Here is a 26090-nt window from a genome sequence, read left to right as displayed (position 1 = left end):
AATAGGAATATTACGAAATTGCTTTAGAAATTATTCTTTCCACCTTTTTGCGTCAATTCGCGTCTAACAAATAAAAATTCGCGCATAAAACTTTAAATATTAAAATTTCAAATTTATTTACGTGCTTCTTGCACAAACACATACGGTATTCGGCATTTATGACAGCTTTTTCGCGTTTTCATACGGTTTTTAGTACGTCGTGGATCTGTATATTTTACATAAATAAGATAAGGTTCCGTTTATCGCATTACTGCACCAGAAATGTGCGAGTAACACGAGCGAGCGACTCTAGCGTGGAATTCTATTTCACCCAAGCTAGCAGGCGGGGTTTGTTAAAAAATCAATTCGTCGTTAGCAGACGTAACTTTTTATAACTTTAACCATCAACGCTGCGAACGATAGTGCTTTATAAAACAATTGCTCCTTTCCCGGGTCACGTTTATTACACTCTCTAATAACTGCATTATTGATCTTTTTAATGCACTATTAAATTTTATTGCAATTTTGTGAAATGATCAGAATTTTCCAAAGATGCCTCCATAGCAGGGCAACGTTGTAACATCGAGTATTTTACCGCTCGAATCGTTTAAAATAATATTTGATAGAATTCCAAGAAGAAGAAATAGGAAGTTTTGGAAATGTACGAAAGTCGAATCATCGATACTTATCTAATATATCTGATACATCGTAATGGGATATTCATCGTGCGTGAACAGTTTAATTGCCTACGCAAGAATTAAGAATTAATTATTATTGCGTCTACATATTTAGATATACAGATTGATCTTGCATGATTCGATTCAAGGAATTTTGTTTTGGACAGCATTGCGTTCTAGATGGAACCGATGCCCGGAGAAAGTTGAAACTGTATTCGTATTGGTCTACAAACTTTTCTCTTACGGGAAAGTGTATCGCATAACTTAACTGCAGACGTTTGCCTCTAGGCACACTCTTGTAATACTACTGTTTAATACACTACTGTTTAATCCGTTCGCGTAAATGAATAATATCCGATTAAGAAACTCAAAGAGAACATACAAGGCAATTATATCAACGCGACAATTATAGATCTATTTGATAGAGAATGAACTACTGACATTCGAATCGACTTTGATCGGACGCATTTTACAGGCTGGATTCACACACTGGCAGAAAGGCTGAAAATCTCCGTGGAGAACGTAACGCACGCGGAAAGTTACATCACAGCGTTGTACTTTACATGCAGTAGTTTAACATCGGTAGGATTTGGAAATGTGTCGGCCAATACATTCTCCGAAAAGTTCTTCTCCATTTGCACGATGCTCATTGGTGGTCAGTAATCATCATTGATCAATATGTTATATATTATTCCGTAAGGATTATCAATTAATCATTCAAGTTAATTAACCAAGTATTATTAGTTGCGTATTTAATCGATATAAGAATTTGCATACACGTGTATTAGGGGGAAATAATATTAATTAATACGGAATAAACATTGAATGGAAAACTTACGATAGAAAATGTTTCCACATTGTACATATCGTGTATGCTACAGCTCTGATGCATGCCGTCGTGTTTGGTAACGTGACAGCGATTATTCAAAGAATTTACTCTAGAAGATCGCTATACCAAACAAAACTGCGGGATCTCAAGGATTTTTTCGTATTGCATCAGATCCCCGAAGAACTGAAACAGCGAATGCAAGACTATTTCCAAACAATGTGGTCTTTAAATCACGGTATCGATATACACGAGGTAAACCACGTAAACGCTATGATTCAAAGGCTTATAAAGAAAAAGATTCTTGTTCGCGTTTCTTCTTTTCCAGGGAATCAAAAGAATACTCTAACGATCTGTTGTAATATCCATGCAGTGTATCTCGATCTCTGTTATCTAAAAGATCGAAAAATCTGACAAGAGATTTTTATTATGAGCCTTTCGATTACGCTGTATCATACAAAATTGCCAAACGTATTGTAATTCACAATTAGTCACGATTACGCGAGACTTACTGCTTTTAGACCTTGAAACAATTTCCCGAGGAACTCCGGGGTGACGTTTCGATGCATTTACATCGCGAAATATTAAATTTACCGATATTCGAAGCTGCTTCTCAGGGTTGTCTCAAACTGCTTTCTCTTCGCATTAAAAATAATTTTTGTGCCCCCGGCGAATTTTTAATTCACAAAGGAGATGCACTCTCGTACATATATTATTTATGCAACGGCTCGATGGAAGTTGTGCAAAACAACATGGTCGTCGCGATTTTAGGTACGATATCACAGTGTTCGTAGTTTTGATTATATTCGAAAAACGAGGACCGAAATCTCACACGGTGTTTGATTTCGTTTAAAGGCAAAGGCGATCTAGTAGGTTGTGACATAAACGTTCATCTGCAACACGGCAGTAACGGTGGTGGAGCAGGTGGCGGAGGAGCCGCGGACGTAGTAGTCAAATCAAGTTGTGACGTTAAAGCGTTGACTTACTGTGATTTGAAATGTATAAATATGCATGGATTAGTCGAGGTACTTCGACTGTATCCCGAGTATCAGCATGAATTTGCAAATGATATACAACATGATCTCACTTACAATATACGAGAGGGATACGAAGCTGAGGTAACTATTAATATTTAATATCAGAGTGTCGGTAATTGAAGAGCTTTCTGAAAAATCAACCTATAAATCTACTTGTATAATAAATACCGCTCAAAACTATCTGCACATTTCCATACGTTTCTTGTAACAGTAAAATATCAAAATGTACAGATTAATCGCAAATTATCGACTGAAACAAACATTACGTATACTACCGTTTTATAAGCTCTGTTTCCATGAAGGTTCTGAAATCCGATATTCATATTGACAGCATGAAATAATAAGAGTAAAAACAAACAAAGATTCATACGAATGTTTCTTAATTATCTACCTTTAGCAAGAGTCAGATATGAACGGACCATCGTTAACGTTACCATCGATTAGCGAAGACGACGAAAATGTGCCTGACGAAGGGGAGACTTCACCTTTGTCACCACCAAATAAATCGCCTTTACATACGACGAGTCCTAGACATGCCAAGTTCAGGTGAGATTTCACCATATTTTTTCACTCTTAAGAAATTCTTCAAATACCCTACATCGTATAATAGGGATGACTATAGAGAAGCAAGAAGAACCGGAAGAGGAGTTCTAGTAAGAGGGAGAGCGGCTCAGGTAATCGCTCAAGAATCAATGGAGGAACATATTCGAGGATCGGTGGAGAGACTCGACACACAATTTTCTACGTTACACCAAGACGTTGCCACGTTGAGTTACGAGGTAAATATTGCGGTAAACGTTCGTTCCACTCTCAACTGGCCTAACGTTCCCGATTGTTTCGTATAAAAATAGGTGAGGAATGCCATTCAAGCTCTGCAAATATTAGCGTGTTCGCCTCAAAGTAATCCAAATTTGCCAACGCCTGCGAGTCGTGGGAGTGGCGTTTTGGCGAGAAGTTCGTCTCATCCGCCCGATGCTATATGTTGGGACCCACCTAGAAGAATGTCAGATGCATCCACGCAAACCGACTGGCCTGTGGATCTGTTCGAGTCCTGGATTCGAGCAAATCCTCAACGAGTTCTAAGGATCCTCGAACTCGATCCGGATACTCTTTCGAGACAACCACCGTCTCCTACACCATCGCCATCTTCTCCTCCGCCACCGCCATACGAGCCCTTGTCGCCTATTGTCGGGACACCGCCGCAATCACCGTCTCTCGCACAAGGTAACCATACGAATTTAATTTCTTTTTTCACTTATTATCGAAAAATGTGCAAACGCTTAAAATATGAATTCTACGGTATTCTTACAATATCGAACTTTTCGTCGTTGTGATTAGAAGGAATACAATTGCAACGAATGAGCGACAAGAACTGTAGAGTTGAATTTTTAGATTGTAGTCTTTTGAAAAGTTGTAATATACAGGAAAGTTATTGTTTCAGGAAACGCTGATTTCGTTTACGGTAATAATCATGGAGATCGACACATTCCTCGTTTATATAAACCAACAAACTCTACGTGGGATCGCGAGAACAAGTTATCGCACAGATTTAGTGCCGGCGATGCCGAGAACGCGTCTTTGTATCCAGCGTTTAGCACTTTGCGCCGACTTCCTGAATCTCGATCGTTGAAATTCGATCCTTTTGATAGCTGAACGTTTCCAGAAACATATCAGGGTTATAAGCCTTAGAAGAACGTGTAACCCAAGAAGGCAAAATGTTTGTACACGAGACAAGAGCAAAAGACAAATTTCATGACTAAAATAGAGCAACGAGAAGCAAAACCACTCATTTTAAGTGTTCAAATTCGTTCATTTTTTATCACCTGTATTTCGACTCCTATGAAATCTAGAATCAACAGTTTGGTCATTTTTTTACGAATTGGAATACTTGAATTCAATCGATAGTTAGCAACGAACGATCGACATTGTCTTCATCCCAAAAACAATCCTACGATAATTGAATAAATTTCTGTATAGTATAGCAATGATATAAGAATTTTTTACGACACGAAACATGTCCAAAGAGAGAAAAATGAGAGGATCGCCAGCATTGATAAGCTATAAATACACGTACGAGTATATCTATCTATAACCTTGCTCATCCGAGAGACATTTACATTTATTTAGGGACTCGACATCTCATCGTCTGATCCGAATCTCTAGAATGGAATGAATACGTGTACAATCATAAATTTTAATCTAAAAAATATATCGTATGCGAAGTGAATCGTTGGTACATTTTTTCATGATCTAAAAGATATTTTGAAAAGGTATTTTTTAACTAATTCCTATATTATTATCGAGGATGTTTAAAATTCGGATAACGATATAAAATATTGGAAATCTACTTTGTTTTTTAGAAAATTTTTGCTTCTGTCATTCCAGACGCATACGTGTCGCTGTGATTGATTATACCTAGTTAGCAGAAACTATGTCGTTTATTTAAAGATGTTCTCTTGCAGTAATTTTGCTGTAAATAAATCAGCAAAACGTATTACTTAAGAGCATTCGTGTTTTCACTTTCACATATGTGAGCAGAACGTTCAACGTTCAATATCGCAAGGTCTTCGCTTCAAAAGACTTTAAGATCTATCGGGGAGAACGAAGTTTTAAACTTTAGCGTAGCAATAATATGCACAACAAATTTCGATGTATCCGCTGACGTCCAAATTAGACAGTAGTTATTGTAAAGTAGTATTTATCATCGCAGTAAAGATGTTGATTTCAAGGTAGGTAAGACAAGTACATTAATGAAGGAGGTTATTCAAATGATTAATTTTAAAATTAATGTATCATACGAGATTATTACGCGGGAGATGTATCCAATTGTAAGTATTTCTTGAACAAATTCAATGTAAATATTATATCGCTATTAAAAATATGTGATAAGGCACGGCTTTGGCCATGCACAACAATTGTATTCGTTCATCTTTCATCGTCATTTGTGAAACATCAAAAAATTATTCGTCTACTTATGATATCGGGCACCCACGAATCAGTACCTACAATTTAATTTCAACGAATATAAGAATTGAAACATAAGATGATCAATCGTTTAACCTACTTGCATTCTCATTCCTTGAGCGCACAAACAATGATGCAATACCAATGTTTTCTAAACTAATCGTTCGAATATATTACGTCATAGAGATAAAACGTGTAAAGTACGATATTTGTATTTATTATATCATAATTTCACAAATGTCAATGAAAGCAGCTGTTTTATAAATATTTCATATATTTTGTTATACTATTTCTATGCTCCTCACCTTATAATTCAAGCTAAACATATTGTAATATTTAACCTACTCTCACGTATTCTACTACTTTTTACACTCTTCGAGAAACTAACTACGAAAGAAACATTTGTCATCTTAACATGTATGAAAATGTCAGTAAGCACAAAATATGATTATTCCTTAACGCACATTTCAGTGTGCTCCAAGTTGACGAAATTTAAGGATAATGTACTGAACCGTGCAATCACGGTACAGTATAATAATTTTAATTTAACTATTAGATTGAAAATGAAGAGGAAAAAGAAAGTTGTTGTTTATGTCTGATATGATACAACATAAATTTATGCATCTAATATATACATGTACGGATACACGTATACATACAGACGTATGTATACTATCATCACTTCCCTGTATGAACTTATTATTGGTTAATAAGTTTATGCCAAACATAGAAGGAAAGAGATATCAAATTATCAGAGATATAGCTAAATTTAATCACATTTTTTATCGTACACTTTTTAACCAATCTAGTTAGAAAACTTTAAATCAACGGCCTTAAAATAAAAACTTATTGTTCTCACTATTCTTGCATACCAAAGATAATCTAGGATCTAGGAATATGGTTTCTACGTAACTGACGCCTATGATTTTCCGTATACACTTGGTATATCAAATTACAAAACACCTTTGAAAGCCACATTCAGATTGAATCGTGAAAAAATACATATACACACATACTGTCCGAACAAAACATTTTACATCGTTTTTATACCTAATTGTCGAGTGCAATTTTCCAGGGGCGTTAAATATCGAGTTATGTTATATCAATCGCAAAATATAAATATTGTACAGAAAGAGAGGCATATAATTGGAAAATGATAGAATATATTTATAATTACATTACGATTGATGGGATCTTGAAAATACTAATGTTAATAAATAATCTTCAAAATGTCTCTTTTAAATAACTTGGCTAAAATACGTCTCTATCGTACACGTACGAACTCTTCATCAATTATTTCGAGAGGAAAAATACTATTAATTTAATGTGCATATTATTCTTTTCGGTATAACAAAAAACTGAGCAGCAAACACAATTAACAAAAGAAGAGTCAACCTGCTAAAATCTTTCAGACGTATGTAAATATTGTTATCTGCTTACTGTACAGTGTGTATCGTACAATTGGTTCTTTGTTCACTCGTCTCATTATAAAAAAAGAAGAAATAAAAATAATTACAGAAGTGTTTGGTCTAAATTTTCTTTCGTGTAATCACATGTTACTTTTGAATCTTATTTTATATTTTTTACATATGGATTTAAAATATCGAAATACTCTGTTAATCTATTCTAAACTCTAATATTTCTAGAAGATACATTATCTTGTTATTTAGAGTAACGGAATATTTTTCAATATGGCTTCCATTCGTTTTTATGAGTGCAGCCATTTTACGCCATATTTACATATCGAATGAATGAACGATCTCGAATCTCGACTATATGTACTTATTGTTACCGAGACATGTTTCGATACAAAAGGATTCCCGGGTGCATTGAAATAACGAATCAAGTATCGAAAAAGATCAAATGGCTACATATAGAACAAGATTCTTAAAAACATAATCGATATTCATGTACATATAAAGATTTCGATCGTAAATCATACACATACATAATATATATGTATGTACACATTCTCCGAAGTATGCATATGTTAAAAATTTTCAACTTCAGTACTATGCTGTAATATCACATTTCAAAAAGAAACATTAATATTACGTATAGCTCTGTATATTTTGTATAAATATCAAATATCAAATTACTCGTTGTTTGAACAAGAAAGCCACATATTACAAAACAAAGTAGGAATCATTGGCGTCGCACTTGCAACAAGGATCATGGTATATTCTACTCTTTGATCGATATATATATATATATCAATATTTTCTACTTTACACCGTTTTATAACCATATTATGTATGTTACGTGATTGTATTCAACTTACTTGTCCACGAAAAGAAGCTTTTCTCAAGTGCTTTTTGTCGATCCTGTTGCAGCAGCTTGTCATCCCTTTTTTCCAATCACACTCACAAATCTTTCTAATAAAGTTCGCGTCGCGTCGGCAGGAAGCTGCACACTTACGTTAGTTTAGGACGGGTTACTATCTAAGTCAACAAAGTTCATAAATTATTAAAATGAAAATTATATAAAATTGAATAAACATAAAACTAATGAGAAAAATACAGTTTACATTTTTAATTTAATTTTTTACATTTATAAATATCTAATTCATTTTGAATAATCTTTTCCATCGAAGTGTTCCCTACATTTTCATATTTTTGCACGACTTTTTGAATGTCACACGTAGTGTTCACATGACCTCACATTTTCAGTTACTAACTCGGTACGTGACTTTTGCGTCTCCGTAAATTTCTTAACAAATTGTTTAAAAATTTTGTGAATTTGAAAGTGTACATAGTGTTCGAAAATGTGAAGAAAACACGCAGTACATCGAAACGAGATGATTGTGGTAAGTTTTTTCAAATATTCAATGTAATGTTGAAAAATATTTAAATATAATTTCATTGCTATTATGCGAAAATTCTCGAAATTTGACGTGCCTATGCCAACAAATTTTTCTGCTTCATAATTTTGTCTCTTCTATTTTTAAATACAATTTCCATTCTCCGTTCTTCACTCGTCTTTCAAATGACAAGTTCTCACATATAATATTAATAATTTATTAAACTATATCTTTTCTTCTATGACAAATATCTTTTCTTCTATTTAGGATTTACGTCTCTTATGGTCACTTCCTGCAATAAGAAGCTCTCCACGAATGGTGAGTTATTTTCTATTACTGTTATTTTCTGTTACTTTCTTTTACATCAAAATAAAGAGAGTGAGACAGTATTACGAATTAACTATCGTGTTTCTAGAAATTCTGTATGGGTATATATATAGATTCGTTTGATGATAAATTTAAATATAGAAAGACCACTTCATAATAATTAATGAGACAAAATTAGAAATACTAAAAATTTAATTTAAATTCATTTAAATTTGAACCAATGGAATATTCTTGTTCGTTTATAATAAAATGTAACAAATTAAAAATTACGTAATATCTAAATTATATTATTCATTTTTATACACGTCTTAATAAATTTTAAGATTATCTTCTTTTCATGATTTTATTATCTCTTTACATCTGAAGTAACCGTCTCCCCTCTCTCACTCTCTTAATACATATATAAGTATGTACATATATATGTATGGATGAGCGTTATTATCGATAGTCGACATTCAAAAATTTTTTCAATGTGCAATTTCAACAATAAAATTTTATAAAATTAAACTATCATTATTAAACTAATAATTAACAATTTTTACGTAAAATAATTCTGCATTATCGGTGTTATGTTATCATCATCGTTATCACAGTCGTTATTATCGCTCTAATTCAGTGATAGTTGAGTTTATCAAAATTCTTTATCAAGTGTGGTACATATCACAAGTAACTTTGTGCTACAAGATGTCGCTAAAATGCAAAAAATTGATAACTCAGTATGGGTTGGTATGGGAAAGGGTAAGCGAAGGATGGAATTTCTGGGATATTTGATAATCTTCCATTTAGATCATTTAAGTGCTCACAACAAGTCTATATTGAGCTGGTGCTTATTTTTCTGCTTTTAAAATTTTGTAAATATCACGTTTGCGTCTACAACATTTTAAGCAACATCTAATTTAAAAATTACCTTTTAATTGTCAATATAAGTGTCATACAATATTGTTAAAATGAGTAATCAAAAGACAGTGCCAACTTCAATAAACTTCCTTTTTGGGGGAACAGCAGGGTTTGTTATTTTTATCATCTTAATTCATTCATTTGATTAAGAACACAATATACATTGTACATAGACATTCTAGGAAATTCAAGCAAAAGACAATTGTCTGAACACTTGCTTTGATTCAAGTATTAATTTTAGCTACCAAAAAAAAATTTAACATATTTGTATATATTTTCACAAAATATTCGTATCTGATGATATTTTAAAATAGATATTACAACTTACATAAGAGTCTGTATTAGCTTTCATATCTTCCTATATAAGAATAGATTCATGGCCATTTTACTATCAATGATTAGAAAGCTAAATTTAATTGATTACTTTATTCTAGAATGGCTGCAACATGTGTTGTTCAACCATTAGATTTAATAAAAAATCGAATGCAACTAAGTGGTACTAAGACGTCAACGATAAATGTAATATCTTCTATCTTAAAAAATGAGGGTGCTTTAGCTTTATATGCAGGCTTATCTGCTGGTTTATTGCGTCAAGCTTCGTATACAACTACAAGACTTGGTACATATGAATGGCTGTCACAATTAATTTCGTGAGTACATGTATATTGAGAACATAGCCAATGTAAAAGAAGGTATCATGTACCAAATACAGTCATTTAATATTTCTTGTGATATTTGTTTAGAAAAGACAGCCAACCAAATTTTATAATGAAAGTATTGATAGGTTGTACTGCTGGTTGTGTAGGAGCATTTGTCGGTACTCCAGCTGAAGTTGCCTTAATTAGAATGACTGCCGATGGTAGACTACCTATTGGTACGCTCATTGTTAGTTGAATATTGAACAGAGGTTTTCCAATTCTTAGCAATGATGTATTTTTAGCTGAGAGACGCAATTATAAAAATGCATTTAATGCATTAGTTCGAATAGTCAAAGAGGAAGGCTTTTTAGCATTGTGGAGAGGTACTATTCCAACAATGGGAAGGGCTATGGTTGTAAATGCAGCTCAATTGGCATCATATTCTCAATCTAAAGAAATGTTACTTAACACTGGTTTGTAAACATGTAAATAAGTAAGAATCAAATGATTAACACTGGGATAATGTTTTTTTATATATTTGGATAGGATATTTTGAAAACAATATTACATTACATTTTGTAAGTTCTATGATATCAGGTTTAGTAACTACCGCTGCCTCTATGCCAGTTGATATTGCTAAAACAAGGTAAAGTTTCAAAAAATGTAAATTAGTGGAACAGTTAATGAAAACGCTTTCACACTTTGCATTATTAATGACTTGCAGGATTCAAAATATGAAAATTGTGGATGGTAGACCAGAATTTAAAGGTGCAGTTGATGTTATAATTCAGGTGTGCCGAAATGAAGGAATATTTTCATTGTGGAAAGGTTTCTTTCCTTATTACGCCCGTCTAGGTCCACATACTGTCTTGACATTTGTTTTTGTAGAACAAATGCGTGATTTTTACAGAACATCTGACACACTTTAATACACAAGCATGCAGTGAATTTTCAAAATGTCTAAGCAGCATTTTTGCCTATGTTTCGTTTTATATCTAACCTTTTCCAAGTTATATGCTTAGACTGAATGTTCACTCTTTCAATATAGCTTTTGTTTGTGTATTAATATTTGATAGACATTATACATGTATCTCGTACGTAATGCACGCACAATAATTATTAATTTTATATTTTAAATGTTGGATACCTTCATAACTTATGCGAACCTCACCTTATAGTTCGTCAAAGATTAGGTTATAGTACATACATACGTAACAAATCATACACGTGTTTACATCGATAAACAAATCTTCTTATTACTTTATGAAAACAATACATTCTACTAACATTCTTCGCATATAAAGTATCGTTTTATATCATTTTTATTTTTTTATTTGTTTTTATTAAAAAACTGTATATTTTATGACTTTATATTTACACATATGTATAAAAACTTAATATTACTAAATCATAAATTGTTTACAGTAAATATAACAATTTCATAAAATTTGAAACTATGAATGAGACATTGGGATGTATAAATATTAAGTAACGAATATATAGTTACTATCAGTTTTTCATGTATATATATACTACTTAAATTGTATATATAATTGTTTAATAAACGAGAAAAGTTATTTTTGTGTATATTAATGTGGTCTTCAATGAAAGATAAATAAATTATCTAATAACTCTTCCCAGAAGAATCGTTTGAATCGAGCGTTTAATACAAGTGGTTAATATGTAGACAGCGTGAAGTGATTTATCGTTACGTATTATATTTATCGCAAAGCTTGCAATGTTACGTATAAAATCGAAAACTAATTAATATGAATAATTTCTGTTTTATATAACATTATATTGTCAATGCTATTTAAATGGTTGGTTCGTGTATTTAAATTATGTTCAGAATGTTCCACAAGGTATTTTATTTGCATAAGGTTATATGGGAATGAATATTTTTATCAAATATAAAAAGTCGATGTATATACATATGGAATACGATAATTATATGATAGTTTCATTTTAAAGAATTTCATACTCGTGTTATATGATATAAAATTTGTTATAATGTCAAGAAAAAGGAAAAGCAAAGCTTGGGGGGAAGATGGATTTGAAGATTGGGTATGTAAAAGACACTTAGAGCTTTTTAATAAAAGTAAACAAATTAAATGAGGAATAGAATAATGGGATAATTTTAGGGTGGATACATGGCTGCAAAGCAAGCGAAATTAGAAGAACAATTTCACAATGAAGCAGACAATGAAATTAAAACATCTAATATATTTGAAGGAATAGCAATTTTTGTAAATGGTTACACTAATCCAACTGCAGACGAACTTCGTCATTTAATGATGCAACATGGGGGCACATATCACCACTATATGAGGCCAAAAGCAACAACTCATATTATTGCATCTAATTTGCCATATTCAAAAATAATGTTATATAGGAAAAGTCAAAACCCAATTCCTATATGTAAATCTGAATGGATTATGGATAGTATAAAGGCTGGTAGAATTTTAAATTTTCAAAAGTATTTGCTTTATTCTCATTGTACAGATGTACAACTACAATTAAAGTGTGCAATACAAAATACAGGAAATAAAACAAATGATACTTTTCAAACACATAATGTACAAAGAAATAACGAAGTAAATAGTTTAAAAATTGGTAATAGTAGAACTGAAACAATAAAACATACTTCTATACAAGAAAATACCTTCAATCCTGTATTACCAATGAGTTCAAGAGATACTCATTCAACAAAAAATTCAGAATTCATATCAGAATTTTATAATAATTCACGATTACATCACATTGCAACAATGGGAGCAACATTTAAAGAGTATGTTAATGAACTGAGAGATAAAAATAATGGAGAATTTCCAGGTCTTATTAGATTAAAAAATATTAGATTGAATAGATCGTTATTTGGTTCTCAATTAGAATTTAATATTGTCCCAAATGATTTACAAGAGGAAAACAAGATGATAGATAGTCAAGATTGTATTATAATGCACATAGATATGGATTGCTTCTTTGTCTCAGTTGGTCTTAGAGATAGGCCAGAGTTGAGAGGCTTACCAATTGCAGTAACACATGCAAAAGGCAATAAGGATGGAGAACACGGTTCATTATCGGAAATAGCATCTTGCTCTTATGAAGCAAGGAAAGCTGGTGTAAAAAATGGCATGTTCTTAGGAGAGGCATTAAAAATATGTCCTAATTTAAAACCAGTACCATATAATTTTGAAGGCTATACAGAAGTTTCCTACATGTTGTACGATATTGTAGCATCATACACATTAGATATTGAAGCAGTTAGTTGTGATGAAATGTATGCAGACTGTACAAAAATATTGGAAGAATCTTCTTTAACACCAATGGAATTTGCAACTATAATTCGACAGGAAATAAAAGAAAAAACTGGCTGTCCTGTATCAACAGGGTTTGGAAGTAATAAATTATTGGCAAGATTAGCAACAAGAAAAGCAAAGCCAGATGGTCAGTTTTATATACAACAGGAACATATTAGTGATTGTGTTAGCACTTTCAATGTGCAAGACTTGCCAGGTAGGATATTTTGGGGGTTAATTCAGTTAATTGATAATGTTATGTATATTCTAAATTTGTTTAATAATCTTAATTATTTCAATTAGGGGTTGGGTGGACAACAACACATAAATTAAACAATCTTAATGTACGAACATGTGCAGAGTTGCAAGCAATCTCATTGGCGACGTTACAGAAAGAATTTGGCAAAAAAACGGGTGATATATTATATAATATGTGTCGCGGTGTAGATCATTCAAAGCTTAATCTAGAACATGTTAGAAAATCTGTTTCGGCAGAGGTAAATTATGGAATAAGGTTTGAAAACAACGATGATGCAATAGACTTTTTAAAAAAGTTATGTCGCGAAGTATGTAATCGATTAAATAAAATTAACGCAAAAGGTAGATGCATCACCTTAAAACTTTTAATTAGAGCAAAAGAAGCACCTAAAGAAACTGAAAAATTTATGGGACATGGTTTATGCGATTACGTAACGAGATCAAAAAATCTTATCTCTCCCATTAGCGATGTCGATATTATAACAAAGTAAGTCAAAAATCGTTTTAATATTTCTGCGTAAAGCGATAGAATAATTTATTCGTGTTTACTTTAGGGAAGTTATTATACTTTGGAATCAAATGCAAAAAGTGCCTGAAGATGCAAGGGGCATCGGTATACAAATATCTAAACTAGAAATATTAAAAAATAAATCCCGTGGTACGACTTTATTAAATTTCATTAAAAATAAACCAAGTAGCACAGTTCAACGAACTATTGAAACAAATAAAGGCAACGAAGTTCAACCCTTAACACATTCGGATGTTGTCGCAGTAGATTCTAACGACGTTAATAATGAGCAAAAATTGCACGTTCCATCCGGTATCAACGAATCAGTCTTTTCCGAACTTCCGAAAAGTAAAGGATTATCAGATGATAATAAAGATGTAGGTACTGTTAGCGTACAAAATACGAACAAAACACAGCCACAGAAAAGTGTGCAAATGCATCATGAGAATTTTTTTAAAGAAACAAAACCTGGCATTTCCAGGCCAAAGGTGGAAATGCCACCTATTCAAGAGATCGACATGTCTGTTTTAATAGAACTACCTGAAGATATACGAAATGAAATTCTTAATGAATACAGTGCTAACAAAAATCAAAATCAAACGAATGCGAATACCAATAAAAATAGTAAATCTTCAACCGGTAAAGCAGCAACTTCTACAGAAATTAAATGCGATGAGCAAAATATATCTTATTCACAAGTGGATCCAGAGTTTTTAGCTGCATTATCGGAAGATCTAAGACGCGATGTTCGAATGTATTGCACTGTTAAAAATGCAGAATACAATTCGAAAAAAAGAAAGGATGGGATGAATAGTAATGGATCGGTAAAAAATAACGAAAATACGAAACAGATTAAAAAAGGGGAACCTAATTCCAAAAATAAAAATAGCAATAAAAATGGCAAAGCGACACATTCTAAAAATAAAAAAAAGAACGGACAAACATTAAACAAAGCATTGAAAGACGTAAATGAACTTGAACAGATATCGAAGAGTAAAACTAACACTGGTATTGCAAAATTCATAATGCCTCCCGTGGAAAAAACAACATCTGTGAATGATCGAATTACTACGGATGATACGGAGGCTATTCTTTCTCATAATCGTACTATCTCAGAAGATAATGACAGCGCGGACCAACATCAAGATATTTTAATTGATCTCGTAAATCGTTTACTTAATCTACCTCTGAAACAGGTAGCTGTTATTTATCATTATAGATTATTTTCTTTCTTTGATACATTTTGTCGGATAGATTAAAAAATGTTAAAGCGATCAGATGGTATTTAAAGCAAGTCACTTATGAAGGACCGAGTGCTCGGTATGCATGCTTGATAATCCGGCTAGTCATCATGTTACCCGTTTAAACATAAATCTTGTAGAATTAATGCAAGTATAAAATACACGGTTGCAGGTAAAAATACAAATACAAACGTGGATCACTAATTCTAAAATCGTGAATGAAGTAGACTTTTTATCGCTTGCGACATTTCTTAGCATGCTCCCGGAGAAAAGGCGCATCGAAGATTTACATGTATTATTGAAAACCATGCATAGGTAATCTATTATGCAAATTTCATACGCACACCCTTGTAATAGGTGGATATTGAGTAATATAACACAGAGGATTCAGGGAATAGATATTATTTTACTCAGTTATGATAAATAAAAATGATATTAAAGATAATACATTAACTTATTTATGTTCGTATTTTTAGATGTATGACAAAAACTGGAAATTGCATTTGGCATGGGACATATAGGAAAACAGTAAAATACGTTCAACATTATATGCAAATTGAATATAACAGTAACCTCATGGTACCACCAATCAAATGCAACCTTTTGCAATGTAACAGTGATGTAATGTAAATTTTTCGAAATTTAATAAATTAATATTTTTACAATGAGGTTAATAAGAAACCTATTTACAAGCAAACATGATACTTACCTTCAATTTCATTGAACACAGTATCAGTATTCTTTAGGTAACATATTAATTTACAATCGAGAACATATTTTTTTCTGAAAGAACTATGCTCAAAGGTTTCATATAAATCGGTAAGAAGTCATAAACTTCGAATTCGTACGTATTTTTGTAATATATATATATATATATTTTTAAATATATTTTTTACTTTGTAGTTGTTACGCGCTGGGAAGGTGAAAAAATAGAAAGGGGTGAGTTAGAGATGAGCGTTTACTACTCCCATTCGGTAGTTCCTGGCGGTTTAGATGTTAAGTCGTATAAAACACGCGAGATACCGGGTATTGAAGATATTTCGGTCACCAATTTCTTCACCACCTATGGAAAAAAAGAAGTATTGATTTCTTATGCTTATATCTATTATATCGAATATGTATACACACATATGTATCAAACTTACATGTAATGGCAATTCCTTCCCAGGAATAGCTGGTGTGCCAGTCATAAAATCATTAGTAACGAATGGCCTAAGAACAACTGAACGTTGGCATGAGGGTATTCGAGAAGCAGCGTCGCGATCGAAATGTATGGGAATTAAAACTACTGGCATTTGACTGATTGCTCCCATACAACCATTAGTAGCTAATACTAAGTTTGCTACGTGATCTGCTTGTCGAAGCGTAGCTATCACATTCGATGTAAGATGAGTTGGTGTGATATCCGTTACAGAATGATGTAGGTGAGGACCAAAAATGAAGCACACACGATTTACATTATGACATACTCGCGGAATTAGTTTTGCGAGGAACAATAGATCCTTCCAATCTATACCCTCGGACAAATTTTCTTCGCTAGATAACCCTACTACATAGCTGTAACTTCTTCGATCTCCCTACATTGTACAGTAGATGTTTTAATCCTTGTAATCAGTCAGGTGGATTTATTAATCAGATTATTCGTAAGTGATGAACATTATACCTGTACTCCTACACTGCGTATAGGCAAGAGTGTTGCAGAAATATGTCGGTAACTTGAAAGCTGTCGTAAATATTGGCGTTCAGATTCACTAGTCGCACCTTCTACACGATTTAGTAATCCGTGTTTCTTTTGCAGCATTTGTTCGTATTCGGCCATTATTTTAACTATCACCTTGGATCAAATTATTAATTTGTTATTTTATGGGTTTTTTATGGAGAAGCTGTTATTTATTATTCATTTTATCGATACTGTAAACGAAAATACCTGTGTTTCTGAAAAATCCTTATCCATATAAGGTTCATCTGCACATAGAATGCGTACAGCAAGTCCGGGACCGGGATACGGATGACGAGCAACTAATGATGCTGGTAATCCAAGATCACATCCTAATTGTCTTACTTCGTCCTTATGAAAATCTTTTAAAGGTTCTACTATATGACCTTGTGCTCTTAGTGCTCTAACGAGTTCACTGTCATTGTGATGCGTTTTTATCGCATCTGCTTTACCTGATAGAAGTGTTTATATTTTATGTAAATTTGTTGCTTCTAACAGATATGAAAGAACAAAGCATTTACGACTATTAATTTACCACTAGCTAATGCACTCGCACTTTCTATAAGGTCAGGCCTGAGAGTGCCTTGTCCAAGAAACACTTCTTCTGGCTTCAAACCCATCTCTGCCATTGCTTCATTGGCTACTCTCACAAAAACATCTCCTATGATTTTTCGTTTCTCTTCTGGGTTGGTTGTCGCACACAACATTTTAGTTAATCTAGTTCTTGGGCTAGTTGCTGTTCCACATATTCCTTTGTTGTTTATAGTATTTGCATTGGTTACTGGAGTAACGTTATCCAAGGGTACTGATGTAGTCCCTTGCATGAAGCAGCGACCGGCATTGACGACTCTTAATCGAATTCCCAATTGTGCTAAACTTTGTTCCACAAATTGTGTCTCTCCTTTCCGCATAAAGCCATTATTGATATGCAAAGCTATGACTTGTTCCTTATTTAAAGCTTTATGTAATAGTGCTGCACATACCGTAGAATCCACACCGCCACTCACTAATAACTATGATTGTTTTTTTCTATTTTAATTGACAATCACATTTTATCATACATTATACTACGTTTCTCAAATATTTTCAACAATTTTACGAATCTTTTCAAGGAATACGAATTCTAGTAAATTTCTAATAAAATTACCTAAATGCTGATTATATAAACCTGTATCTTACCAAAACTTTTTTGTTGCCAACTGTATCTTTGATATACTGAATACACTGTGCCTCCCGACCGCGCAGCGTATAATTACCAGTGAGGCCAGCAATACCAAACAAAAAATTGTGTAACATTGTTTTTCCATTAGGTGTAAGATCTACTTCTGGATGAAATTGTACTCCATACAAATTCATTTTATCACTTGCTATTCCTGCTATAAAGTTTGATGATCTCCCAGTGATATGAAAGCTATCAGCCACCCTATCTATACTGTCTCCATGTGTTAACAGTACCATTTGCTCTTTCTCCAAGCCCCTGACAAATTATTCATTTTTTAAATATCTTACATTTAAAGGTAAAAGCACGGAATGAATCATTTGTTTCGACTCACTTACTTAAATAATAGGCACTTGGAGTCTATTTCAATGGGAAACTGACCATCTTCTCTGCCTTCTTTACTTATTACTGTACCGCCAAATTCTTTATTCATCATTTGCATTCCATAACAAATACCTAGTACTGGAATTCCTATTCTGAAGATGTCTGCATCATATTTAGGTGCATCTTCTGCATATACTGAACTTGGCCCTCCAGAAATTATGATAGCTCTAAAAATTTATATTCAAAATATAATTAGTGTTTGTATGTTCATATATACATATGTATATATATAAATACCCGGTTTCTAATATAAAAACAGATGATTTGTGATCTTACTTATAACCCTTTTCTTGGAGAGTGAATGCAGATGTATCCAGGGGCAGAATTTCACTGTGCACATTTAATTCACGAATTTTTCGATCTATCACTTTACCATATTGTGCCCCTGCATCCAGAATGGCCACTTTTTCATCGACACATGCCATGCCCAATGTTGCTTCGTTAGCTCCATTATTTCTCTCTGCGCGAAACAATAATCCGTCCGCGCTTTTTTCCATTTCAAAATTTCTTGTATTGCTATTGCTATTGCTATTGCGGTGATTTGAATAATCCTATAAGGATATGACAAATTCAATGAAAAATCAAATATAAGTAAACAAATAATAAAATAACACATAAATCTATTTTTAGCTTTCCTGAAAGTATACTCAAACTTAGCTGCTATAATGTAACAAAGAACAGGATAAAGAAAAATTTTTCCATTTGTTAAAATTAAAAAAATATTGTGGCAGAGGAAAATTATATGATTGTAGTCAATAATAAAGCAAATAATTTAAAAAGATGATCTTTTATATTATCATTTGAAGTTAGATCAGCAGTTTATTAGGAAATAATTCTAAGGTGCATACTACCTCAAGTTCATTGTTTATTAATTACTGTATCATTTTCATGTTATTGAAAACAGATGAGCAAAATTGGATTACACACTACAATTACAAATGTAAAGTTTTTTTATTATATGAGACTGATGTTATAAGCTTCTCATTTTAACAGATGGAAAAGATATACAAACAACCCTGTTACAAATAATATCTAAAGATATCGCTGCATGTAAATGCTATTATAGTATGTCACAACCCAGTATAAGCTCTGACAACTACTGTACATTATAGATATTTGATTCATATGGGAAATTTATTTGAAAATATATACGTGCATATTTTATATTATTTAACGAATGGCCTAAATGATGTTTTGAAAAGAACCATTAAATATGACGTTCAACAAAAAATAAATAACCGGCCGTAAATTTTATGAGCACGTTTCTTAGAAACGAGAGTACTATAATAGCATATCTACTACATGTATCATCTTTTTAGAGACCAGTAAAATGCATCAAAAGACTTACCAAATTATACGAGGCACAGAATATTTCACGCCCAAATCACCAACTAACGTAAAATTAATTACAGCAAAACAGAATGTGCACTCTTTGGACGAGGCAGCCATTCAATCGCCTGCAATAGTCACAATGCAGTGACTGCCTTCAGCTTGAAAGTAACGTAGGAAACCAACAGTATAATCTAAAAGTTCCTAGCAAAATTCAATACTTATTACATTAGTCGATCAATTTTTGAAAAAATATCATCTTATATGGTGAACGATGATTGCTACTTTGCGTACCTGCTGACACTCTACCATTTAATATTTTTTCTTCGACAACTGTTTCTCTAATTATCAAGCTTGCCTATAATCCGTCTAGTTTTTTCGTGGAATAGGATGAACATAAAGATAGTAAATTCTGACATTTATTGAGCAGCATTTTTTGGGCATGTTTAAGGATTATATGTGTTTATTGTTTTTTATATATTTATATAATAAAGCATACTTGTAAATATATCACAAGGTTAATTGTGATCTGTCTCTATGATGTTTATGACTGAATGTTAATTCAATACTCTTGACTATCTCAAAACTGCAGCAGTCATATTTGACGTGTTAAAATAAAAAAATTATCTTATCGCGCGAATGTTTTCTTGATTTAAAATGTTTCGACATAGTTGCTTAACGTTGCTTTAAAGCACATGTATGTATGTATACATATTTATTTATTTATATTATATAGTACATTCAAATGAAAATCACCCACGACAAATTTCAGTAAAAGGGAGGAAACGTAATAAAGGATATGGCAGATTTTGTAAAATGTCATTTGTAAGCCAATCTTGTTTGTTGGAGGAAAAAGATATTTGCAGAACTAGTAAAGATTTTACAGATGACGTATCCAAGGCAGTCAAGTATTTTCTACCGACAGAAATTGCTGTTCATAATACAGAAATTGATTGCTGGATTTCGTATCATGACGTAGTGTATGATTTGACTGATCTTTGTAAAATTTGGGCGAATAAAAGGGAGATCAAACCAATATTAGCTTATGCTGGTAAAGATATAAGTCATTGGTTTGATCACGAAAAAAATGACATTAAACATTACATACATCCTGTTACGGGAGTATTGGTACCATATTGTCCTCATGGTCCGATTCCGGATGTAACACCTTCCGTAGTACCTTGCAGTACTTGGCGACCCTTAGATAAATGTCCTTGGTGGCTCGATGAAAAATATAAAAAAGGATACTTAACCAAAAATGCACGTCCATGTAGAATTTTAAATGTCCTCGTCGGAGTACAAGTCATTATAATGGTAGAATACTAGATGTTTATCGTTCAAAGAAACGGATCTTTATTTTATTGTAATAAAACGTGTTTACAATCGACGTGTTAATGAAAGAATTTCGTAAAGGTCTGTGAGGAAGATTCCATTAGGCGTATTCAAGAACGTGCTCTTATTTATAACGAAAATGGAAAATCTTATACGTGGAAGTTTGAAGGGAAGGATTTGAATATCGATTTAACTTTGACAGAAAATGGTATTCCAGATGAACGAGATCGTTTTGTCGCTTGCGGTCTCCCTGAAGATTATTATATTCCATGTCTCATGTGTTATTATAATGAAAGATCTAATAATAATACAGATGAATAGGCAGAAATGGTGGGAAAAATTCTAGGGTCTATACATATGTATATGAAAGTAAAATGAACATGAATTATTATTGGAAGAAAAGTTTCCTACGGTATCATCGTATAATAGTTAAAGCAAATACAAAAGATGGCACCACGACCACTTTAGTCAACATAAGTCAGCTAACTTTCATTTAAGGAAATGAGAACTTTATCTCGTTCGGTAGGCCTTTATAAAATTCAACGACAATGTTTTCACCTATAACGATTCGTACTTTTCGAAATTTGACATCGCGTATTTCTCACGGCAGATATTTTTATCCTCTGACTAAAAAGAATGCTTTTCAAATTACTAGTACACAAATTGATGCCTTCTCTTCGAAATCTATGAAAGTAGCTATTTTGGGTGCTGCTAGCAAGACTGGTAATTTAGGTTACATTCCCTTCCTTTTTCTACTGTATATTTTACATACTGATTACGTTGTCACGCTACAGGGAATAGTCTTTCACTGTTTCTGAAACAGTCACCTCTGATCGATGAACTGGCAATTTTCGATAATAAATGCGTTTATGGTCTTGCGCTGGATTTGAATTATATCGACACGAGGTGCAAGGTTAGTACGTGTAATTGTCCTGAAACGAGTCTCGAGCACACGCTCGAAGGAGCGAAAATAGTAATGATCGTAGCAGATGACAGGATCAAAGAGAACCAACACGAAGTCTTGAAATCTAATGCAGATAGGCTATCAGATCTACTGCCGAACGTTATTAAATTTTCACCTCAGGTAACGAACTAGGCCGATTAATGATTATGTTCTTTTTATTATGAAAGAGATAAATATCTCTTAGATATTTTACTCGTCGAAAAATATAGTCACACATACAAATTTTCGTACACCTTTCAAAACAGACCTTTTTCTTTTCTTTTTTAAACGAAGCACATAACGACGTATAATAAATGTTTCTTAATACAGGTATAAAAGAGTAATGAAAAAGTTATTAATTGTTTTGGTATAGAACACATTTACTTTGCAGTAAAATTTTGTAGCATTTTATTTCGGTAATAAATGGATGTTTTATAGGGTATTTAGGCTTATAACTGAGACAATAAAGATGCGTTATGGATTCGTATAATGGCACAACACCATGTTTTCTAGATGGTTGGCCGCTGTCTTTTTTATATGTAGTAGCTGACCTCGGCTTTTAACGCCCTCACAGCTTCATCGATTACAAGCAGGTTGTTTTCGACATTCTTCGTGACGATTTCAGACAAGGACAAGGATATTTGTCTTTGGTCATCTACATACCATTTCCTTTATAGCGATGTCGATGATGTGTTCCTTTTCGTGCCTTGTCTATTTTATTTCCGACCAAATTTAGCTTTGTAAACCTTTTTAAGGTCCGACCTGCAAGGCATCAATTTCAATGTCGACTTCTATGGCGAATATCTTTGGCCTTTTTTACTTTAGGCTATGGTCGCAGTCGTAATGAATCCGATAAATAGTTTAATACCTCTGGCAATGGAAATGTACAAAAAGGCTGGAATTTACGAGTACAATCGTCTTTTCGGTGTAATTAATTATAATTGTCTTAGAGCGAATACCTTCGCCGCAAAATTTATGGGTATTGAACCAGAATGTATGATAGTACCTGTAATTGGCGGAGGTTGCCCGAAAACGTGTATTCCACTTTTCTCTCAAGCAAAACCTTCCACCGAATTATCTCAGGTTGTAAAAATTTCACTGAACGTTTTACAGTGCCTTTCTGATTATCACCGAGTAATCGATTAGTCCATTAATTAATTAGATAGAGGCTAGCAGATTGACACAGGCTGTAAGAATACCCAACGAAGAGTTACTGACATCGAGCAAAGTTAAAGAGAAAACATTCTTAACTCTGTCTTTTGCGGCTGCAAGATTTTGCATGTCTCTTTGTAAAGGTATTGTTACACTACCGTCCGTAAATTACAGAATTCTTAGTTTATCTAACAATAGATATAAATGAGCGTTGTAATTACTATTGCCATTATTAATTATTCATTATTATCGGAAACAAGCTTTTATTTACCAAGTTTTTCAAAGCCATTCATTATCACACGGTTATGGTTATTTTTCATCTCATGATGAAAATTGGCAAGTGTTTCCTGTTTTACGGACGGAAGTGTACATCAAATACGCAATATTTTTCATAATTGGATCAAAAATTCACATTTCGTTATTGAATTATTTAGCCTTACGACACGAAAGAAACGTGGTGGAATATGCATATGTCAGATCATGCATGATACCACAACTGACATATTTCGCTGCTCCCTTGGAATTAGGTCCTAATGGAATTCAGAGATATTTGGGTATTCCACCTTTGAGCGATTACGAATGCGAGCTTCTTAAAGCAGCTATACCTTGTTTAAAGGAAGCTATTAAACTTGGAGAGGTAATAAGATACTAAAAAATTATTGAGAAAACAAAATGACATCCTTAACTCTTCGCAGACTCTTGCTCTTGGACACGAAAATATTTCTTCCGAAGTATGCCCGCAACATACCGATTCGTGTGATCAAATAAATTCGCCTCGTACGTCTTCTTAACAAGCGATGATCGAAAGTATCAAATATTATCTTTCGTACACTACTTTGTTTTTATCAAAAAAAAAAAAAACAATCATCGAGAAAGTGCATTGAATCATCGTAAAAATGGCTTCGATCAAATATATGTATAAAGTTTTCGAAATATATGTATAATGTTTAAGAAAGTACGGTTAAAGTTTCATTTAATAAAAGGACATTTCATTTGCACCAACCTAATTTGAACGTTTACTATATGAACATGCTTGTTCCGTCTTATACTCTATCGACGTTATTATCGCATATGCGCATAGATATAACGGTGATGCTCTAATTATAACAAGTCCGTTGGTTTCGTTTCGCGAGTCTCGAATTTACTCGTTTGTTGTAGTTGTGTATAAGCGACTTAACTAGCGTTGCCTAAACAAGGAAGTCTTTGGATCTGATAAGGACAAATACAATCCTGGTCTCAAAGATTCTAGAAGCGAACGCGGTTTTCGAAGAGCCACCGCATCACCGTGTCTCAGGTTACCAGGTAGATACGTGCAACAAAAGTAGAAGAAACTCGTCCTTTCCGCATTCCCGACACGCCATGGTGTTCCCAAGTGTGCGCGGCGACTGCAGACAAGATACGGACGACTGCAGCTGGCAACTCTTTGGCAGAAGGGATTATTGCGAAGTTACCAAGAGAGGGAGAACGCGCGGGTGTTACCTATTGCAAATCTTCGCTAAGCAAGTCTTAAACTCCCTACATTCCAGCGCGATTCAACCATAACTACGGCGAACAGCATAACAAAAATATAATAAATACAAGGTAGAAAACACAAGCATAGCACAGTGATCCAGGAGGTTTGGTTGCTCGATGATCTAAAAAGCATAATGATTTATTAGCTTATAGATTGCATGCGGCTATTATCCAGTGAATTTAATTCAAACGATAATATATAACTTTCAAGCTTGAAAATTGCATTATTTTTCCAATGGTTTCGAGGTTAAACGTACCTATTTAAAGAGCCGTTGTTTGGTCCTGTGTGTGCTACCATACCTACGCACCATCTTCATCGAATCGTACTGCCACGCAAACTCGTTCCTCTTATATCGTTATTAACACATGGTCCTCCTTTTTCATCGTACGTCTCTTATTCCACTATTCGTTTTTTTCGATTCCATTACGCCGATCCATTGATTCGAGGCATAATCCGATGCTTTTAATGAAACCTCGATTGCAGCTAATGCACTGCTTAAATAGCTTCGAGTAACTATCCATCTTTCTGCTATAAACACCACCAGTCGACCTTGATGGTGTAAGCGATGAGAATCGTTCTGATGGGAACGATGAGTTTCAACGTGCTATCGACGCATATAAAGCGGTAAACCAAGTGGAGAAGAAAACAATTAAAGATAGGCACGATTGTCTTTCTCGTCGATAAAAATCTCGTAGTAGATTACATAGTAATTTTCAGCAATGTAAATACTACGATTTGTCATTTTTTAATCAGATGGATTATCCACTGGCGGAAGTTTGAAAATCGGATGTTTCTCTGATTCGTCTCTGACGGAACATCATCGAGGATGTGTACGCTTTTACGTGGTTCTTGCTACTGTAACTTAGGTATGTCGGTAACGCCAGCAACTTGCGCAGCAGGAAATTAATCGCATAGTTTCTCACGACATAATAGTTGCAATACCCATCTGCTAGTATTCTCGTCTCCGCAATTTGTGTCCATCATGCGCTAAAAACTTGGTGTCTATCGATAATTGCTTTAATTACAACGATGTTAACGGCTTCTGAAATC

The 26090-nt window shown here is 33.4% G+C and overlaps 6 protein-coding genes across 10 annotated transcripts in view; 5 read left to right on the top strand and 1 right to left on the bottom strand.

The window, feature by feature from the left end:
* LOC100746519 (potassium voltage-gated channel subfamily H member 8) overlaps window positions 1–7003 on the top strand; it is a 29150-nt gene extending 22147 nt beyond the window's left edge. For 2 of the 4 annotated variants that reach the window (XM_024371998.2, XM_024371999.2), the window contains 8 exons: window positions 1132–1311; window positions 1538–1737; window positions 2004–2253; window positions 2338–2600; window positions 2917–3065; window positions 3130–3298; window positions 3371–3743; window positions 3961–4172. In XM_024371998.2, coding sequence (XP_024227766.1) covers window positions 1132–1311; window positions 1538–1737; window positions 2004–2253; window positions 2338–2600; window positions 2917–3065; window positions 3130–3298; window positions 3371–3743; window positions 3961–4172 — 1796 coding nt within the window. Of the gene's footprint in view, window positions 1–1131; window positions 1312–1537; window positions 1738–2003; window positions 2254–2337; window positions 2601–2916; window positions 3066–3129; window positions 3299–3370; window positions 3744–3960 lie in introns of all 4 variants that reach the window. The other 2 variants (XM_024371997.2, XM_003494358.4) reach the window with 2 other exon arrangements.
* Window positions 7004–9301: 2298 nt separating this feature from the next.
* LOC100745997 (mitochondrial 2-oxoglutarate/malate carrier protein) lies at window positions 9302–11282 on the top strand. The gene is made up of 6 exons (XM_003494438.3): window positions 9302–9616; window positions 9942–10157; window positions 10251–10381; window positions 10448–10618; window positions 10692–10791; window positions 10870–11282. The coding sequence occupies exons 1-6, from the start codon at window positions 9558–9560 to the stop codon at window positions 11072–11074; spliced, it is 882 nt and encodes a 293-aa protein (XP_003494486.1). The 5' UTR covers window positions 9302–9557; the 3' UTR covers window positions 11075–11282.
* Window positions 11283–11705: 423 nt separating this feature from the next.
* On the top strand, window positions 11706–16120 carry LOC100746282 (DNA repair protein REV1). Of its 2 annotated transcripts, XM_003494356.4 has the most exons (6): window positions 11706–12209; window positions 12287–13661; window positions 13748–14189; window positions 14257–15406; window positions 15624–15766; window positions 15928–16120. In XM_003494356.4, exons 1-6 carry the CDS (start codon window positions 12156–12158, stop codon window positions 16079–16081), a joined length of 3318 nt encoding a protein of 1105 aa, XP_003494404.1. In that variant the 5' UTR covers window positions 11706–12155; the 3' UTR covers window positions 16082–16120. The 2 variants fall into 2 exon arrangements, with proteins under 2 accessions (XP_003494404.1, XP_024227635.1); XM_024371867.2 differs by lacking the exon at window positions 15624–15766.
* Window positions 16121–16286: 166 nt separating this feature from the next.
* Window positions 16287–19268, bottom strand: LOC100746162 (GMP synthase [glutamine-hydrolyzing]). The gene is made up of 8 exons (XM_024371868.2): window positions 19048–19268; window positions 18726–18938; window positions 18348–18645; window positions 17704–18181; window positions 17379–17620; window positions 17115–17285; window positions 16597–17028; window positions 16287–16514 (listed from the first exon to the last, which is right to left on the bottom strand). The coding sequence occupies exons 1-8, from the start codon at window positions 19266–19268 to the stop codon at window positions 16413–16415; spliced, it is 2157 nt and encodes a 718-aa protein (XP_024227636.1). The 3' UTR covers window positions 16287–16412.
* Window positions 19269–20916: 1648 nt separating this feature from the next.
* LOC100745879 (cytochrome b5 domain-containing protein 1) lies at window positions 20917–21818 on the top strand. Its single transcript, XM_012393039.2, has 2 exons — window positions 20917–21414; window positions 21502–21818. Exons 1-2 carry the CDS (start codon window positions 20917–20919, stop codon window positions 21751–21753), a joined length of 750 nt encoding a protein of 249 aa, XP_012248462.1. The 3' UTR covers window positions 21754–21818.
* Window positions 21819–21856: 38 nt separating this feature from the next.
* Window positions 21857–24318, top strand: LOC100745762 (probable malate dehydrogenase, mitochondrial). Its single transcript, XM_024371947.2, has 6 exons — window positions 21857–22155; window positions 22227–22516; window positions 23201–23458; window positions 23538–23670; window positions 23962–24164; window positions 24223–24318. Exons 1-6 carry the CDS (start codon window positions 21981–21983, stop codon window positions 24316–24318), a joined length of 1155 nt encoding a protein of 384 aa, XP_024227715.1. The 5' UTR covers window positions 21857–21980.
* The last annotated feature ends 1772 nt before the right edge of the window (window positions 24319–26090 follow it).

The sequence above is a fragment of the Bombus impatiens genome, unplaced genomic scaffold (genome assembly GCF_000188095.3).
Source record: "Bombus impatiens unplaced genomic scaffold, BIMP_2.2 scf_2222, whole genome shotgun sequence".
NCBI classification, from domain to species: domain Eukaryota; kingdom Metazoa; phylum Arthropoda; class Insecta; order Hymenoptera; family Apidae; genus Bombus; species Bombus impatiens.
Note: the sequence above shows the minus strand (reverse complement) of the source record. Positions and strands in the feature narration are given on the sequence as shown.

What these genes read in the sequence shown, in the direction of transcription:
- LOC100746282 (XM_003494356.4), top strand. Translation starts at nt 12,156, where the DNA reads ATGTCAAGAAAAAGGAAAAGCAAAGCTTGGGGGGAAGATGGATTTGAA. An exon ending in CAATGTGCAAGACTTGCCAG is followed by an intron (nt 13,662 to 13,747) that starts GTAGGATATTTT and finishes TATTTCAATTAG; the next exon opens with GGGTTGGGTGGACAACAACA. An exon ending in TTATTGAAAACCATGCATAG is followed by an intron (nt 15,767 to 15,927) that starts GTAATCTATTAT and finishes TCGTATTTTTAG; the next exon opens with ATGTATGACAAAAACTGGAA.
- LOC100745997 (XM_003494438.3), top strand. Translation starts at nt 9,558, where the DNA reads ATGAGTAATCAAAAGACAGTGCCAACTTCAATAAACTTCCTTTTTGGG. An exon ending in CTTTTTGGGGGAACAGCAGG is followed by an intron (nt 9,617 to 9,941) that starts GTTTGTTATTTT and finishes ACTTTATTCTAG; the next exon opens with AATGGCTGCAACATGTGTTG. An exon ending in GTTGATATTGCTAAAACAAG is followed by an intron (nt 10,792 to 10,869) that starts GTAAAGTTTCAA and finishes AATGACTTGCAG; the next exon opens with GATTCAAAATATGAAAATTG.
- LOC100746162 (XM_024371868.2), bottom strand. Translation starts at nt 19,268, where the DNA reads ATGGAAAAAAGCGCGGACGGATTATTGTTTCGCGCAGAGAGAAATAAT. An exon ending in TTGGCAACAAAAAAGTTTTG is followed by an intron (nt 18,182 to 18,347) that starts GTAAGATACAGG and finishes AAACAATCATAG; the next exon opens with TTATTAGTGAGTGGCGGTGT. An exon ending in AGGATTTTTCAGAAACACAG is followed by an intron (nt 17,286 to 17,378) that starts GTATTTTCGTTT and finishes ATTTGATCCAAG; the next exon opens with GTGATAGTTAAAATAATGGC.
- LOC100745762 (XM_024371947.2), top strand. Translation starts at nt 21,981, where the DNA reads ATGTTTTCACCTATAACGATTCGTACTTTTCGAAATTTGACATCGCGT. An exon ending in GGGTGCTGCTAGCAAGACTG is followed by an intron (nt 22,156 to 22,226) that starts GTAATTTAGGTT and finishes GTCACGCTACAG; the next exon opens with GGAATAGTCTTTCACTGTTT. An exon ending in TTGCATGTCTCTTTGTAAAG is followed by an intron (nt 23,671 to 23,961) that starts GTATTGTTACAC and finishes TGAATTATTTAG; the next exon opens with CCTTACGACACGAAAGAAAC.
- LOC100745879 (XM_012393039.2), top strand. Translation starts at nt 20,917, where the DNA reads ATGTCATTTGTAAGCCAATCTTGTTTGTTGGAGGAAAAAGATATTTGC. An exon ending in GAGTACAAGTCATTATAATG is followed by an intron (nt 21,415 to 21,501) that starts GTAGAATACTAG and finishes TGTTAATGAAAG; the next exon opens with AATTTCGTAAAGGTCTGTGA.